General features: G+C 40.8%; 1 protein-coding gene across 1 annotated transcript in view; it reads right to left on the bottom strand.

The window, feature by feature from the left end:
• The window catches only part of PRKDC (protein kinase, DNA-activated, catalytic subunit), a 3,158,350-nt gene that overhangs the window by 3,126,467 nt on the left and 14,240 nt on the right, over nt 1–17,643 (bottom strand). The window contains exons 2-3 of the mRNA XM_078687323.1: nt 13,959–14,035; nt 13,733–13,825 (exon numbers count right to left, since the gene is read on the bottom strand). Coding sequence (XP_078543449.1) covers nt 13,733–13,825; nt 13,959–14,035 — 170 coding nt within the window. The remainder of the gene's footprint in view (nt 1–13,732; nt 13,826–13,958; nt 14,036–17,643) is intronic.

Raw genomic sequence — 17,643 nt, 5'->3', positions numbered from 1 at the left:
GAAGACATTCAACGAGGTACGTCTTGGGAGTCTAGTAATTGGCATGAGGTATATATAAGTCAATTTTGAGTGTAAATAATGGCCTGGTATATAATAGATCCTTGTTGGTTCCTCTCCAGACTGTGAGCGTGACTTTGTACATAATGGAGCTGGGTTGCCGTAATGTGCGTTTTTTGAATACGTGGAACTCTGATGTAGTGCATAAGGATGTGAGTCTCGCGCTCTCACTAGATCATCAACTGAGTCCCTGGACATCAGACATTTAATTATTAACCAAGGGTACCCAATTTATTTTTGATACTAAAGGTCAGTGGAAGTGGAGTGTACTTCTGAGACCCCGTCCTCCGATTTATCTGAAATTCAAGACGCTACATCGATTTTGAACGGTGAGCATTAACTATAGAGTTCCATATGGAATTAAGTTCTCTCCAAGTAGTATGAATCCCAATTTTAATATAGATATATTTTGGGTTTTTGGTATAGGTTTCACACACTTTGTATAGTCCTGATGAAGACCCCAGATTAACAATATCAAGTTTGCGCGTGATAAGGAGGGGTCGAAACGTCGACGTGTATGATAAACTAAACGTCTTAGTCAGTGTTGAATAAGTGACTGTGCAATTCAACAGTGATATTTGACACAAGACTACCAAATAGGAAAAGGACATGATAAGAATTAATCATTTTTATATATGATAATTATTTTTGTGTATTGTAATGTGATGCGTGTTATATATGTAATCTTTTACACATTGTAAATGTTTGTAATGTGATGTGATTTATATATGTATTCATTTATACACTGTATACGTTATTATTTTTGTGTATATGTGTGTGTGTATACACTATATCTTTAATACACATGAATTGTTTGATTGATTTGTGCATGATTATTTGAAACATTTGGGAGACCTTTTTTGAAAAAAATATTTTTTCTTCTAACATTAAATGGTTAGCCCATGGTGGGTGGGTGGATTCGATCATTAATGAATTCCTTGAGAGATAGATAGCAGAACCATTGTTTGTTTACTCTAATACCTCCCTAAGCATTCTTAACATGCCATAACAGCTGGGTGCTACCTTTCCGGCCTCCGTCTCGATTGGAAGTTTTTTTTCTATCCGTATAGCTAGGCTCTTCACTACAGTTCTGAGTGTTTGCTAATCGAAGACCGATGGTCAACATCATTACCAACTACCATTACTTCGGTTTGATCTCCATGGAGTTTCAGGCAAAAAACTAGCACTCCATTTGGCTTGCTCCTTTAGACCAGATCTGGGTAGATGTGTTTGTGATCGATTATTCGGAGCAAGAGAGATAATTTGGGAATCATCTGCAAATGATACTAATGACAGGCCATGAGATTGTACGATCTTTGTCAATCTACTAACAAAGATTGAATAGTGTAGGGCTTAATGATGAGCCCTGGGAAACTCCACACTTCAGGGAGCAAGTCCAGGAATAGCATGGTTTGTCATACACTTGAAAGCTCATGGCCTTAAGAAAGGAGGAGAGCCATTTTAGTGCTATGTCAGTTATGCCCACACTTTTAAGTCTGTTTTAACGACATTAAGTAATGACTGCAGATCATTCTCTCTAATCAAAGGGAAGGAAGTACTTCCTTAAGTGAGTTAGGTTGCCACGAAGAAACAGATATTTGCTTCTTTTTTACTGTTTCAGAGAGTAATTCATATATATAAAAAAAAATTGAAATAAATTTGTCAGATTGTTAGAGCATGTCGTCGAAGGAGAGGAATCAGCCATCCTCAAAGAATTATCCATAAAAGATTGAACTATTTGAAAGATTTCTTCGGTTGAAATCGACACGTCCCATTTTGGATGGGTAATAGGATGACTGAGCTCTTCTAATTTCACATTGTGTTTTTATAGCCTTCCTGTATTCTAATTTACTCTTCGAATCACAGTTCTCCCTCCACTTCCATTCTAATTTTATACACTCCTTCTTAAGCTCCACTAAATGTGAGTCAAACCAAGGAGATCTTTTGGCATGAAGTGCCAAATTATGGTTCCTGAATGGAATAGTGTGATCAAGGGAGGTCTTAATCTATTCTGTAAATATTTACACAAAATATGCTCCCATTCTATAAGGTCTAGTTTTCCCCAACATCGATCAATCCCACAGATCGGTTGAAGAGGGATATTGTTGGCCTGAACTGACAGAATGATAGGTATTAAATAATGATCAGACCAAGTAACGGAGAGTGGTTGCTTTACGAATGTTAGAAAGGTTGCTAAATACTGGATCAATAAAATGTCCATTTTTATGTGTAGAGCCATCAACAAGTTGCGCCAGTTGAAGGCATGCTAAATCATGAATTAGGTTAGTGGCCACTGCACAACTGAGGTTCTCCAGATGGATATTGCAGTCCCCAAAAAGGGTAAAGTTAGCTTTGTCTACTGCCAAATTGACAATCGCTTCGGTAAGGGCCTGAGCAAACTGTGTACATGGACATGGAGGCCGATTAACCAAGATCCTGAGATAGTGAAGGTAGGAGAAAATTCAATAAAAATTAGACACTATCACAATCAGGTATGCTTAATGTGTTCAGGATGCATTTCAATGAATCTTTATCAATTATGGCAATCTTGCCACATCATTCCGGACAATAAAATAACCAGAATGTAAAGCCTGTATAACATCCGGCATGGAGTTGTCTCTTGTAGCCAGGTTTCTGCAAGAAGCAGCACATCTATCTGCTTTTCACTAATAAGTGAAAACAAGTCCAATTTTTGTTGCGCTAATGACCTGCAGTCAAGCAAGAACAGTTGCTACATTTCCTCTTTCTTAAGGGTAGGAATATATAAGAGGAGGATCCATAACCTAATTTGAAGTTGCAGGTAATGCATCACAAAATGTCTTCATTGGGATTAATAGAATGCAAGCAACTACCCTTAGTACTTGCCTTCAATGCATACAGCTGTTCAGAGGAGTAGGTCAGCACGGTTTTGGTAAAAAGACCAGGGTTCTTGAACTCTTGCCCAGATTTGGCGCAGATGTGTGAAGCCTCTGGTGCTACTGCGCCCCTGCCTTCATTTATAGTAGTAGTTGGGAGAACAACTAGAGTGCTTACCAAGATTGCGTCTCAAGGCGTCTCTTTGATGAACTTAAGTGCAAATGCAGATTCAATACAAATTTGCCAAAAACAGATCACCCTGGAACCCCGCTCCCCAGTTAAAAATGTCCAACCCCTGCAGTTCAAAATCAAGTAAAATTGGCCGCATATAAGTTCATCTAAAAAGATCAGACTCAGCAGGTTTAAAATATATAAAATACTGAGCCGGTTAGCCTGCAAGTCAACGCCCTTGCCTTCATTTATAGGTTAATCGTTCAGATAAAGTACTTGAACCAATTACAGCCATGTTGCTCTCGTGAACAGGGCCGAAGAGAACAACTTTCATGTTTCCGTGAGTTCACAAAACCTTAAAAAAAATTAAAAAAAAGAGAATACAAGAATATTCTAGCATTTGAATTTTTGGGACTATGGTTACTGTTTCCAAAGAGGTTGCCATTTAAAGTTTTGGAGACTCGACCTTTGAGAAGCCATCTTGAACCACCAGAGTAGTGGGTGGAGGGAATTTTCAGTGCAATGCTGTAGACAAGTTGAATTATGCATCAAGGAGGGAGGTGTAGATGGGTAATTTTAAGTGGATAACAGCGACAATGAATGTTAAGTATGAAGGAGTTGTGGTATTAGTAGTATTGTGCTGCTACTTGTACAAATACATATGGGAACGTGATTGTGACACAGGGTCATGGCATCTTGACTATGAGGGTAATTACCTACTTGCAAAGATGAAGCTGAATATGAAGAAGAATGAGATGCCAAAAGTACATAGCCTGCAGGCACAATCCGCTCTGTTTACCTTAAGGTCATCAAATTCAAGTTGGTCATAATGGCTTAAAAAGCTTTATAAGGTGCTGAGTTCCTCAAACAGGCACTCTCATTCTGAATGCTAGTGGGTGGTTGGGTACAGTCAAAAACTTCCAAGGGTGTTTACCTTACTAAACATAGGGCCAGATTTAATCATTTTTCAGGCAACACAGTGCAGCACTCAGAAAGGTCCTGTAAAATGGCTGTCTTAGTATATGATGCACACTTACTGAAGTAAAGCACCTTCACTAATCCAGACAACCCTTATGCGGATTTTAGTGGTCTTAAACAACCATTGAAAGCTCTAAGTCGCAACTGAGGAGAGCAGCCTTCAGGCTTAGTCGAAGAGTGCTAAGCAGCTTGTTTTACAAGAATTAAGCATATAGTGTAGGTTCAACGAAAAAGAACCTCAGTGTAGTTATAAAAATAGGTATATTTATAATACACACTAAATAACACATTGGTATATCTTCTACCCGGAGGTATCAGCTGTGCTGAGCACTGCAGCACACCTGCATTGCATGCCAGGGTTTTTTATTTGGGAAGTAAATACATTTTCCCCTTTTAACGTTTGCTTCCAGGAGGTGTTAACTACTGATGCAAAGCCAGTCAGGCTATCTTAGTAGCTGGGGTCTGGTGTCAAAATACATGTGTATTTGCACTGATCTACCCCAGTAAGGTTCTCTTGGCACAAAGGGACACATGTTTTTTGTGCGCTGAGAAAGCTACATCTTTTCAGCGCCAAAAACCTTCTGAACTGGACAGGAAATGCCCTTGCGAGACTTTGATAATTTTGCAATGGCACGTCTTTAGCAAATCTGGTTTTAAGTGTTCTAAGTGTTTTACACTTCATAAAACATGGTTCAAGGGGGACATATTGATGTTCTGTAATATATATATATATATATATATATATATATATATATATATATATATATATACACACACAGTTTGAGGTTTACACCTATCACACCAGCAGGTAGCTCAGAGTTTACAACTCTTATGGTCATTCTGCAAGAAGTCTTTTTACCACTTTACCTTTGAATCTATATTCTACCAATTGTTAAAGATATTTTGTCATACTGTAAAGCATGACGATTCCCTTAGCAACCATGCATATTTAAATTTACAAATGACAAGCTTGTAACAAGTTTTCATTATGCGCTTCATTCTGAGCATAAAACAAACATTTTGCAAAAAAAGACTGCTAATGAATATCACGTAATTGCTATGTTAATTTAACTTATATAGCGCACAAATCGCCCCAGGAGCACAGAAAGATTGCAGGCAAAGGAAGAGCCAATGAAAACAATTCTGGCTTGAGCAGTTTTCCTGAATTTCAGTTGGTGAGAGCAAGTACGCATGTGGTAAGGTAACATGTTTCAGTACAGAGGAGCTAAATAGGGAAAAGACCAACCTCCTGTTGGGGATTTTCTGTTAAGTGGGGAAGCGAGCAAAGCTTTGTCACTTGATCTGAGATGCCTAGCTGGACAGTAAAGTTGTAGTTTTTAAATTAGATAGCTGGGGTCTTTGCTCACTATAGGAGTACCGTCCCACGCAACATAATTATTATTTTTTTTTTTAAACACACATAGACCATGGACTCCTTACAATGTGTTGAGGGATACTGGAAAAAGAAAGTCATTTGGTGCAGTTCCTCACTTTTTGTATAGATCTGAGCAAGTAATTTCTTTCCTCTTAGCTTCCTGCTCATTTGAAGACGGTCGGTTATCCATCATGACCACTTTATATCTAATTCGCTTGAACCTCTGACACTGTCATTCCTTCTGACCTATTCCATACAACAACCAGAAACAGGGTCTTGCAGCTTACGTTTCCTCACAGTTACAAGATCACTTAGTGCACAGCCCTAATTCTCCACGTGCTCCCACCCCACTACCGTGTAATCCCATAACAGTGTTTGCAGTTTGCACCCACTTCAGAAGAAATAAAAGCACAATGGTGCACCAACAATGCCCCTTTCTTGCATACAGATCAGATGAGGGGGTGTTGGATTTGGCCCTTTTTGGCTTAAGTTCCTTAAACTTTTAGCCTTCCTCCTAGACCTTTTTCTGACATTGTGATGCCGACTTTGATGCATTGGGCACTTCGCCACTGCTGATCAGTGTCAAAGTGCAAGAGTTCCCTGTATAAAAGTGTGATGGCAATTGGTTGTCCATAATTGGTATGTTTGTCTTACTAGTAAAGCCCCTAGTAAAGTGAACTATGTGCACCAGGGTTGGTAATGCGAATGCTTCTAGTGGACCTGCAGCACTAATTGTGCCACCCACACAAGTAGCCCTAAAAAGAGATCAGAGGCCTGCCACTGCAGTGCCTGCGCGCAGTTTGTTAAATGCCTCGTTGTCCTGACAAGTGCACCCATTTGCCAGGCTTTCGCTTCCCTTTTTTATGCACATCACAGGGCTCGACAAATCATAAAAAATGCTCTAGACCTGCAGGTCTAGTAAACTACAAAATCTCCTCGACCTAACTTAAATGAACTTGACCTCAAACTCTGAAAACTGAGCAAATGTGACAAGTTAACAAGATTTAAAAGCATTTTTATTGCTCATTTACTTTGTGAGCAATAAAGATGCCTTTAAATCTTCCTATCTTGTCACATTTCCTCTGCTTTCAGAGGCAGAGGTCAAGTGTCAAGTTTGTATTCCTACTCGCCAGAAAGGGCGAGTAGGACCTAAAAATAGCTCGTCCTTAATCAATCTCACTCGCAAATGCGAGCGGTCGAGTGAATTTGTCGAGCCCTGCATCAGACACCCTTATAGTAGGCCCAAGGTACCCCCCTGGGCAGGGTGCAATGGATGTGAAAGGTAGGACATGTACTGAGGTGTGTACCATGTCCTGACAGTGAAATACTGCCAAATTCGTTTTTCACTGTTGCAAGGTCATATTGGCCATAGGACAGAATTGGGAATGCTATGTCACATGTTTCCAGCATATCTTCCCATAGCCATAAGATGGAGAAGATGGTTTTTAAATTGTGTGTTTAGAAACCACACTTTCAGAAGTGGCTTTCTTGTCCTAACCATCCTGCATGCCTCTGCCTGGTTGTGTATGGACTGTGTGGGTTTGGATGTGACAGGGTCTGGTGAGTGTACTGACACCAGAGAGGAGTAGGGGAGACAGCAACAGGATGGCCTGCATTTGGTGTGGTGGGAGGAGTAGCCCCTTTGATGCGAAGAGGGCTGTGCTGTTGCCACAAAAGAACAGCTCCACCTCCTGCGGAGTGTCTGAGGCCCAGACCCGCACTATCAAAAAAGGAAGGTGTGCACTGGCAGGAATTGCACCCACGTCTGGTTTGAACCAGGCTCAGAGCCTCCTGAACACAAAGACTTCAAAGGCATTTAGGGGTATAAATGTGAGCGGAAACCCCTGAACTCAAGCCTGAAAAACTATTGAAAATACTTTGTGATCAAGAAGAACTTCTGCCAAAGAAAAACTGCTGAAGAGACTGAAAAGAAGGACTGCCCTCGCTGTGTGTTCTGGGGCTGGCCTGCAGTTTGCTGATTTGACTAAGGAGAGGACTAGGGACTTTGCTGTGTGCTGTGTCCCCCTTCTTGAAAGGACTTTGCTTTGTGCTGTGCCCTGAAGTAACTTGTCTCCAAGGGCCAGAGAGGAGCTGACTCCCTGTTGTGGAAACTCAGGAACATTAAAGTTTCCAAGTGTGTCTCAGCGACACTGTGTGGTTGTGATTTTTGCAGCCTGAGACCTTTGTGAGAATTGCCCCGTGACCGTGTGACCCAGAGCCGTCTTGTGCTCTGCTTCGATCGACCGCATGACCAGAAGAGCTGTGATCGTTATCGCCATAGGCCCGGACCGTCGTCCCAAGGGGGAGCCGTGAGAAATCACCGCCGCCGGCCCGAGTCTGCCTTTGCCAAGGAGATACCTGTGAAACTTCACCATCGTGGGTCCGAGGTCCTTTGCCCAAGCTCAACAGAGTCGCGCCGGGAGTCGATCAGCTGCTAGGTTGTCCCCTGGTTGCCCGACTCTCACTACGAGGAGCAGCCGCCGCCAACCCGAAGCCGAACAGCGTGACGCCCAAGCCGCGAGGAGAGAGAGACTGCACCCGCCAGGTAACGCTCCGTGAGCATGCGTGTGTCGCTGCCTGGGGCGGAGTGAGTGCTTCGAGAGACCGTTCTGGGGCTGACTCATCTTTGGAGCACGACCCTCCGCTCAAGTCAGTATCGCGGCCGGTACTCGCCGAGGAGTGGCAGTACCGGAGTCGGATTGTGGAGCTGCACTTTGTTTCCTTCATAACAGTATTGGGGGCATATTTTAGCAGTCGATGACCGCAAGTCTGCCAAGAGTGGCATAAAGACCTTCACTAGCACCGTGATCGGTGCCGAATTGCTTTTACGAACCGCATTAGTACTTGCATTACGAACTGCACGATTACTTGCTTTTACGATCCGCATTAGTACTTACTTTTACGAACTGCATTATTACTTGCTTTTACTAACCGCATTATTACTTGCATTAAGGACTGTCTTATTTCTACATTATGAACTGCATTACGAACTGCATAACATTGCATTAGAACTGCATTAGATCATCGTGAACTACTCATTAATACCGCAAGAACCTACAAGTGATTGAGGGCCTAATAACCGGCCCAGTGAAATATTACGAATACGCATATGCTGGATATTTTTATCGTTTGGTCTCAACGTATTTCTTCTTGATAAAGATACCGCTATTTTCCTAAATCAGTGTGGTGTCCATTTGTGGTGTTATCACTGTGTTACTGGGAGTGTGGTTGCAAATACTTTACACATTGCCTTGGAGATAAGCCTGGCTGCTCGTGCCAAGCTACCGGAGGGTGAGCAAGGGTTCTCTAAGAGTGTGTCCCTCCTTTCCCTGACTAGAAGCAAGGGTCCCTATTTGGACTAAGTTACCCACCTCAGCCAACTAGAGTCCCCCAGTTCTAACAGGGGGCCATTCTTTAGGTCTTTAAAAGGCTCCTTCATCAGAATGCTCCCTATAAATTGAGCAGGTTCCTAGCAGATCTAATTAAGCATGGGCCAAAACAGTCGGAATGTCAATCTCCATAAATCAAAATATTATTTCTGTGTCACCCATGTAACAAGAACTGGCAAAGTCTAAATGTCTGATCTGCATTTTCAGTTATAAGCAAGATGTACTGGCTTTGCCAAAGTCACAGGCAGACTGATTTTTTTTTACTTCAAGAGTAGCCATGCCCCGAACAGTGGTCAGTATGAATGACCAAAAGAGCAACCAAATAATCCTAAAGATAAAAATAAAAGGATAACAAAGGATTGCTTTTCGGGCTTACTGGTAGCCAATACCCTTTTTTTACTGAAGTTATATGTATAATATACTTATTTATAGAGGCTTTCTGCCAACCATTTTCACCCACTGTTCTGTTGTTGTTTCTCTTCTACCAACTACAGCATACTGCATGGGGCAGTGTGACAGCCCAATTCAGCCAATGGCTAACTTCACTGTGAGTCACTAAGAGAGAAAATCTTCACTGGGAGTAACGGCACTCTCCTCTTTCACAAAAAGGCAAATCTGCACACAAAGTAGTACCATTCGGCGCCAGGGCAAAAATGTGCTTATTGAGACCAAAAATACATTTTTCCTTAATGTGTGTAAGGGCCAGGCAGCTCACCCAAAAGAAAGTTTTACAAAAACCATGAGAAGACAAAACAAACACTAACAAAGCCAAAAGGCTGGCAGCCCATGCCAGACCAAATGGACTTGACTTGTTATAAACCATGCAGGTATGAGATCATTTAATCTGACACAATACTGTGTTTACTCTTCAGATGTACACATATTCTTACATCCATTCCAATTTAGGTACTTCTTAGGAGGCAGAAGCATACATCGAAACGCCAAATGGCATGATGGTGGGACTAAAATGGGTTGTGCCAAATGCAATTGTCAATGTCCTAAGACAATGGCTGAAGAGATCTCTCCAAAGCAAGACAATGGGCTGAAGGGCTGCTGGACAAAATAAAATAAAAGGTTGGTTTTGCCAGATTTAAAAGGTGCTGCACCAAAAGCTACTGCCATACATCAGCCCTCAAATGAAGTTCACAAGGCAGGATTGCAGACAAAGCGAAGTAGTCATTTATCCGTCTACGCCTGTATTTGGACCTGTAACTGCACTGCACTTTACATAGTAAAGTGTGGAATAGGAATACAATTTACTGACAGACTGATAAATGTATGGATTTGACAGCTAAAGAACTGGTTAAATTGTTACGATGAACTATACTTGGCAGACTTATGAAAAGCAATTATTTATAAATCTTACCTGGTTTTTAGACCATTTGGGTAATAATTCAATATGTATTAATAAGTGTCGCAAATCATCACTCCGAGTCGAGTATGTTGGGATCCACATTTAGTGTAGACTTGAATCCAGAAAACGACGTAGAGGAGAAACAAAAGATCCTCCTCTCATCTATCTCCTTGCTCTCTCCACTAGTGACCACATAGCATTCCATGTTGCGAGGTAACTCAGGCATTGGAATCCCCGAGCTCACAAACATAACACTTCCATCCCCTTACAAAACAACACAAAGAAATACAATAGCTTCGAAAATAAGGGTGTAAGACCCCACTCCACTTCCAGTACAAAAGTAAAGAACACAAAAACTAAAAGCAGCAGTTAGAGGCACAAAAGAAGGCATGAAAGGTGTAATTGAGCACAACTACTAAACTTGACATATGTGAGAAATATAATCATCCAATCGGTTTGGTTTGCCACAAATTCTACCAACTCTGGTGACCTCTCCACCCTTTGTACTACCCTCCTGTCCATTGCCAACACAACTCTCCCCTTCTGGAACATTAGAATCAGCCATTGGTGACACAGTAAAGGGACATGTCCTTGAACCTTGACGTGAACATACAGGTAAAGATGTGACATGATGAATAGAATTTTCTGAAGAGACAACATCCTCAATCCAATCATACCTTAACAGACAAACATTAGTCTGTGGGTTACAACCAACATTGCTGTCACAAACAAATACGTCTGAAACAGTATTGCTCTTACCTTTAAACAAAGCTATTCTATTGGCATGCCATACTTTCCCATCGCTGAGCAGAGCAGAATTGCATAAAACTTTAATTAATTTAAGATGAGTTGAAAATGTACTTTCCCCTTTGCGTGTCAACCTCCCTTTTTTTTACCTTAACCACATCACCAACACGTAAACACACATTTTTAGACCAATGTTATTGGTCATATTTGTTTTTATACTTCGTCTGACTCACAAGAGAGTCTCTCACCTTCTTAACAGACCATGACACAGTAGTGCTATTCAACTACCCCATGTTGTCCTTCGTGCAAGGCGATCTCCCTCTCATCAACTCAAAAGGTGAATGACCAGAGGATTCACATCTTGTCACCCTGTATGCAGTTACAGTCTTCCTCAATTCATCCTCCCAATCCATGTGATTGCTAAAAGAGAGTTCAATAATCCCCTTTATAACTCTATTAAAAGCGCTCAACACTTCCTTTCCTTCTGGATGATATAGAGAAGTAGTTCTAGGAACTATCCCTGCTTTCATAATACATTTTTTGAAGCGGTCACTGACATGTCCACCATTGTCAGAAACTAGGTCTTTGGGTAAACCTTCACATCCAAAAACCTCAGCCAAGAAATGCAACACATTCTCCGTATCAGCCGTCTCAACAACTTTGACTTCAGGCCACTTTGAGAAGTGATCAAATAATACCAGAATGAATTCCTGCGAACAATTGGTGTCTCTTTCAGATCCAAAAACATCAATACCTACTCTCTCCTATGGCATGCCAGGAATGACAATAGGGTGCAAAGCTGATCTGTACGTGACAAGACTTTTATCGGAATTAGCACACTGCACGCAATCCCTAACAACTCTTTTGATGTCTCTATCCACACCAGGCCACCAATAAGACTGCTTGAACCTACATTTACTTTTTACAATTCCTAGATGGCCCACATAACAAAGATTGATGAGCTTGTACTGAACGTCTATGGGTGGAACCAACCTGCCACTTTTAAGTAGAAGACCACCTTCCACATATAATTCCTTCCTGACCTCCAAAAAAGGAAGCAAGGTACTACCCTAATGTGCTTTCTCTGGCCAACCAGCATGGATGTGATCAATGACTGACACTAAATGTTTGTACTGAGACAAGCACTTGATCCATGCCTCATTAGAAATGCTGAGTAATTCTTCTCCGAAAGTAGTTGCTATCAGCCAATCGTTCCATTCATTCTTAACCTCACCAACGACTGGCAACGGACACCTACTTAAGAAATCAGCTATTCGGTTATGAACACCAGCTACGTAAATGATCTCACATACAAAGTCCAACAATTCCACTGACATGCGAGAGATCTTAGGAGACACATTGCTAAGTCATTTTGAAGTGAGAACCTTTGTGAGAGGCTTGTGTTCCGTTTTTACAGTAACACAGGTGCCCCACACGTACTGTCTAAAACGTTTGAGTCCCCAAACACATCCTAGAGCTTTCCTTTCTATAACGGAGTACTTTTCTGCTGTAGGAGTGAGGGCCCTGGAAGCAAATGCAATCACACACTCTGTGCCATCCTCCTGCACCTGGGATAGGACTGCACCCAGACCCTTTCCACTTGCGTCTGTGGTGATGAAGCTTTTTAGACTAGGTTTAAAGCCTTTGAGTGCCGGAGCTGAGCAAATATCTCTTGATACCATCAAAACAGATTTGACACTCATCATTCCAAACAAATTTGCACCCCTTTTTTAACAGTTGTCTAATACAAATTATTTTTTCAGAGAAATTGCGAACAAATTTGGAATAGAATTCGGCCAAGCCTAAGTAGGATCTGACCTCTTCTTTGTGCTGTGGAACACGTGCTCCCTTGATGGCATCTATTAATTCGGATTTTGGACAAATTCCTGATGTATTGATTTCATGTCCCAAGTATGTTACACTCTTTCTTGCAAATTTATATTTTGACTCCTCAGCAGCCAAACCATTCAACTCCAGAATTTGAAGTACCTCACTCAGCACCTTATCATTGTCTGCTCTACTTGATCCCATGACAATAATGTCGTCCTGGAAGAAGACATTCTTCTTATTATTTTAAATTTGGTGCATGAGCCGTTGGAACATTGCAGCAGCAGAAACCAACCCAAAGGGAATCCTATGAGCTCACCAGTAGGCTCGAGCTCACAAACATAACAATAAGTACATCCTGTGTACTTATCTGTATGTTGTAGTATGGTTTTACACTTAGATACCTTCAGACTGGTGGTATGTGTAGTTAAAATGTCGAAGATAGTGGCAAGCACTTTCAATTTCTTCATGTAGACTGGTTGGTACAAGTAAGGAAGTATTTTAGAGACTTCTTAGCTTATCCTAAGATTGAAATTAACACTGCACTTCAGCTAGCAATGATTGCAGGAATGTTGTTGCTACACTGAAGTGCAATGTTTTAAGTGCGTATCTAACTATTTTCTGAGAACTTTAACATTGGTAGTATTGCCTTGTAGAAACACTGCTATTTTATGCATTGTATATGGAGTATGAAGGTGTAACTTTTTGACTGTTGTACAGAAATCTAGAACTTTGTAATGATTTGTATTAAACGAACAAGTAATTTTCACATCAAGAAAAAAGCATTCTGTTTTAGTTGAAGTGATTTTCATATTTATGTTATTGTACCACTTTTCTCGGGATTCAAAGATGAATATGTAATGACACTCATTACAGCCCACCTGCGTACTGGGAAGCACATTATATGATCTCGGCAGCATTGAGACACTCCTACTGAGGTAGACTGACTTTCCTATTGGGTACCGCACAATAACACACCTTTATATCACAGGCATATGGGTGCACATCCTGACCAATCTTCTCATGAAAGGCACACAGGAATTTTAAGGCTTCTTCTCTGCAATCTCGAAACTAAAAGCAAAGCAAAAAAGAAAGAAAGAAAGAATAGAAGAATCAATGTGTTGTCTAAAATAATTAGCCTCACATGCCAAGAAAGTACACATTGTTCCCCTAATGGAAAATAAATAAATAGAGCAAATCTTACATCTTCAATACTGAGCGACTTATAGACAAACTCCAGTAGCCCATACTCTTTAGAGAATACTAACGAAGTCTGTAAGCCTGCAAGAAAAGAAAAACATGTCTTAAAAGGTACAATGCTGATAAAAAGTCTTGGATATTGCAAAGAAAACCACATCCAATATATATATGGTAAGATGGCCATCATGTGTTCTATGCCTTGGTTGCATTGTTTCTCCAGTTACGTTAGACCGCTTTAGACCAATGTGATGGATCCAACTTAGCTGCTGGGAGAAAAAAGCCTTAAACCACATATTAGCCGAAGGTTTAACTAACTATACACTGAACTTTGAAAGGCTTGAAAATCAACTGATCTCTTCAATTCCAGCTATTATCTGAACATGCCAGACTCATAAATGATATTTCATTCCCATTATCACATGTATGCCAACATTCAGTCAGATTGAAGAGCGAACCGTGAGTGAAGTCATTCCCAGCGGTGAGTGCGGACACTAATAGAAACAAAATGCACAATTCACTAGAAAATACGTAGGTTTATGAAGTGTCATGAAAAATGCAAGGGGCTGTTCTTAGCAACCATAGATTTCTAGTGCCTCCATTCTCGTGTTAATGGGTGCTAAAGTAGCAGATTCTAGTTCATTCTAGTCTCAGGTGAGGGGATTAGATTCTTTGATGCACTTTCCAAACTCATTGTGCAAACCAAAAAAGCAGAACAATGCAATCAATGTAAGTGCTCTGTGACTGATGTGTAGGAATGTCTATGTAGCAGTATCTGAACAAAGAAAACTTAACCGAGAAACAACTGAACACTGGTTGAGATATGACAAGGTAAATCTAAAGCAATAAAAAAGAGGTTTATAAAAACAGTAAGAAAATAATGTGATGCAACATAAGGACAGCCAGGTCTTTCCACCTCCTTGTCTTTTCCTAAGAAGTTTTTTTATTTATTTCCTACATGCTTATGTCAGTGTATATTTAGGTTATTAAGCCACTGGTGTGCCTTATAACTTCCGGTGAAAAGCCAGATTCCACATTGGCATCACGTCTTGAGCAAGCCAGGGTCTTTATCTGTGAGTTGCAAAACCAGGCTTTAAAAAAAACAAAAACAAAAACAATGAGATCTCAAGCACAATGTGCGGTGTTCACACAGTGGTGGTTCCTCAACTATGGTGGAGGAGTGTCACCCCACTGTTTTTAAACAGTGCAATATACGAAACATAAAATGATAACTTTGAGTTATCATTTTATGCTTCATGCTGCTTTGCGGGTGGGCGTGGCTGCTTTGCTCTCGGAGCAGGACAGGAGTGGTTTGCTCACTCCTAAGTGCGCAATGACTGCTTGGTGGCCCTCTCGAGCTGCCCAAACCAGTCATGTGCACTTTTCCTGATCTCCATGTAGGCTGCATTACAGCCTTTGTGGAGAGCATGCCCAGGTCCCTATTCCCTGGCTGAGGGTCGAACCAGGACACTCAGACTAATTAAAACGCTACATTACAGCGTTGTGATTGGTCAGTGAGGCCTGGCTGTGCTTCCTGTTCCTCGAGTCAAGAGGAGGAGAGCAGGAGCAGAGACGGGACCCAGTGGCAAGGTAAGTTTATTTTTATATAACGCACCCCAATCCACCCCCCTGCGCCCCCCCAACGCGCCCCCCCCCAAGCGCCCGCCACACCACCCATGCTGGCCACCACTGTTCACACATGCTCTGTTCGTATGCTCAGATTACCTCTCTGTACAACAAGAGATTCCAAGGAACCCAGTCCTTTTCACTTCCTGCCTTATCTCAGCCTAGACACTGTAAATGTATTAGAGATAACCAACTCGAAGATACAACTACTGCTTTGGCATTTAAAACCATATTGCTTGTATACAATGTCTTAAGACTTATGGACAAAAATGTGATTACATTCAATTCTCTGTACTGAAAGTAAGATAGCAACTTCTATCCAATGATCTAACCTATCTAAATCATGGCTCGTCATTTAATGCCAATCACTCTGAATTATCAGTTGTTTGCAAAATCTTTGCATTATCTGCAAAGAAGCATACCTCTATTTACATGTCTCTGTAGGCCCTACACTTCGGAGGCCTAGGGCAAAAAGCTTTGAAATTACATTTTATTAAAAAAAAAAAAACAAGACAAAGAACAACTCAAAACTAATAGCATTGTAAAATGTTTAAGCCGTCCTGTTTTCAGTGTTTGTTTTTTGTGGATTTCAATGGAATTTTCTCCAAAAATTTTGAAATCAGTGCTGATCAGTGTTTATTCGGCTACCAAACCCCCAAAATACAGAAAAACTGATTTTCCAGTCTTTACAAAACAAGTTTTTTGCAGTTATTGTTATAAAGCACATTCAATTTAAAGGACAGTAATATATAGTGCCTTCCAATTGACAGTGGACCCAATGGACTAATGTTACACTGTTTTGAGAATAGAAAGTATGTGTATTGCACTCTCACTTGCATCTCCATACCCTCTCTCACGTCTCACTAACTCTCACACTTTCTCTTTCAGGACTCTGTCTAAGGGTTATAAATGGATTAAAAAAGCAAGAGGGACACCTTGCCGCTATGGATTTTGTTGGTACGTGGAGAGCCTTGTGTCATTTTTCACCATTTTCCCCATGGGCATTGTGATAGCACTCTTTTCACAGATACCTATCACTACCCCTTGCATTGAATGTTTAAAGCCTAGGGTTTTGGAAATTTGTTCTGCTGTGCAAACTGAATTGGTAGGAAAAGGGGCTGATGTATCAAAGTATTTTACCCATTCTGTGACTGTAGGAAAATGTCATAATGCACATTGGCCAAGATTCTTATGAACCAGCCATTTCACTAATCAGAGACAGAATTCAACACTGCAGAAATATCAAATATAACATCAATATTCTCAGGTCCTCTACAGTGCATAAAATAATTAGATCAGGCCTAAGCATTCTGCTAGGCCCTGCATCTTTAATCCATGCACATAAAACTGGAGGAAACAAAAATAAGAACAAACAATGTTTTAGTGACATCCCTAAACAACAAAATCCAAGCAAAATATTCTTAGCCCAGTCTTTGTTGCTGCTACCTTGCATGACAAAGTTACAACGTGTTAGCCACTTCAGAAAGAAATACACAGAACTCATTTGCTCTCACTTTCCTGTCTTTGAATATCATTTTAGTTTGTGTTGGTGCAGGTGTACATCAGTGTTTACTCGAATGAGGGCTGCTTCCCTTTCAATGGAGTTTTAGCAGTTATTATAGTTTTAAACCTAAAAAACAGGATAGCCGAATTTTTTTAAATATTTTTCCTGATTCACAACAGTTTTGAAAAAAATATAAAAAATGCAACTTTACAGAACCAAGGTAAGTTGCACAGAACCATTGACATCCCTGTGCAGCAGAAATGACATGATAAAGCAACACCGCCAACATACATGTGCGCCTCCACTGAAACAAACAGAAGTAGCACCCAATACATACGTTGGATGGGTTCTAAAGTATTTTTAATACAGTTCTAACAAGGTGTCGTCTGCCACAGGCATTCTGATGGGTTGTTTCCTTGGGACATGAACTGAGATTCAACCAGTATTTCACCTTCTGGAATAATGTTTAAATCTGATATTTTCAAAGTATAGAATAGATAGGTCCCATTTATAAGTATGGAAACAACGTATGAGACATAATTTCTACTGTGGCTTAAGTGTG

Source organism: Lissotriton helveticus, chromosome 4_1, assembly GCF_964261635.1.
Source record: "Lissotriton helveticus chromosome 4_1, aLisHel1.1, whole genome shotgun sequence".
NCBI classification, from domain to species: domain Eukaryota; kingdom Metazoa; phylum Chordata; class Amphibia; order Caudata; family Salamandridae; genus Lissotriton; species Lissotriton helveticus.
Note: the sequence above shows the minus strand (reverse complement) of the source record. Positions and strands in the feature narration are given on the sequence as shown.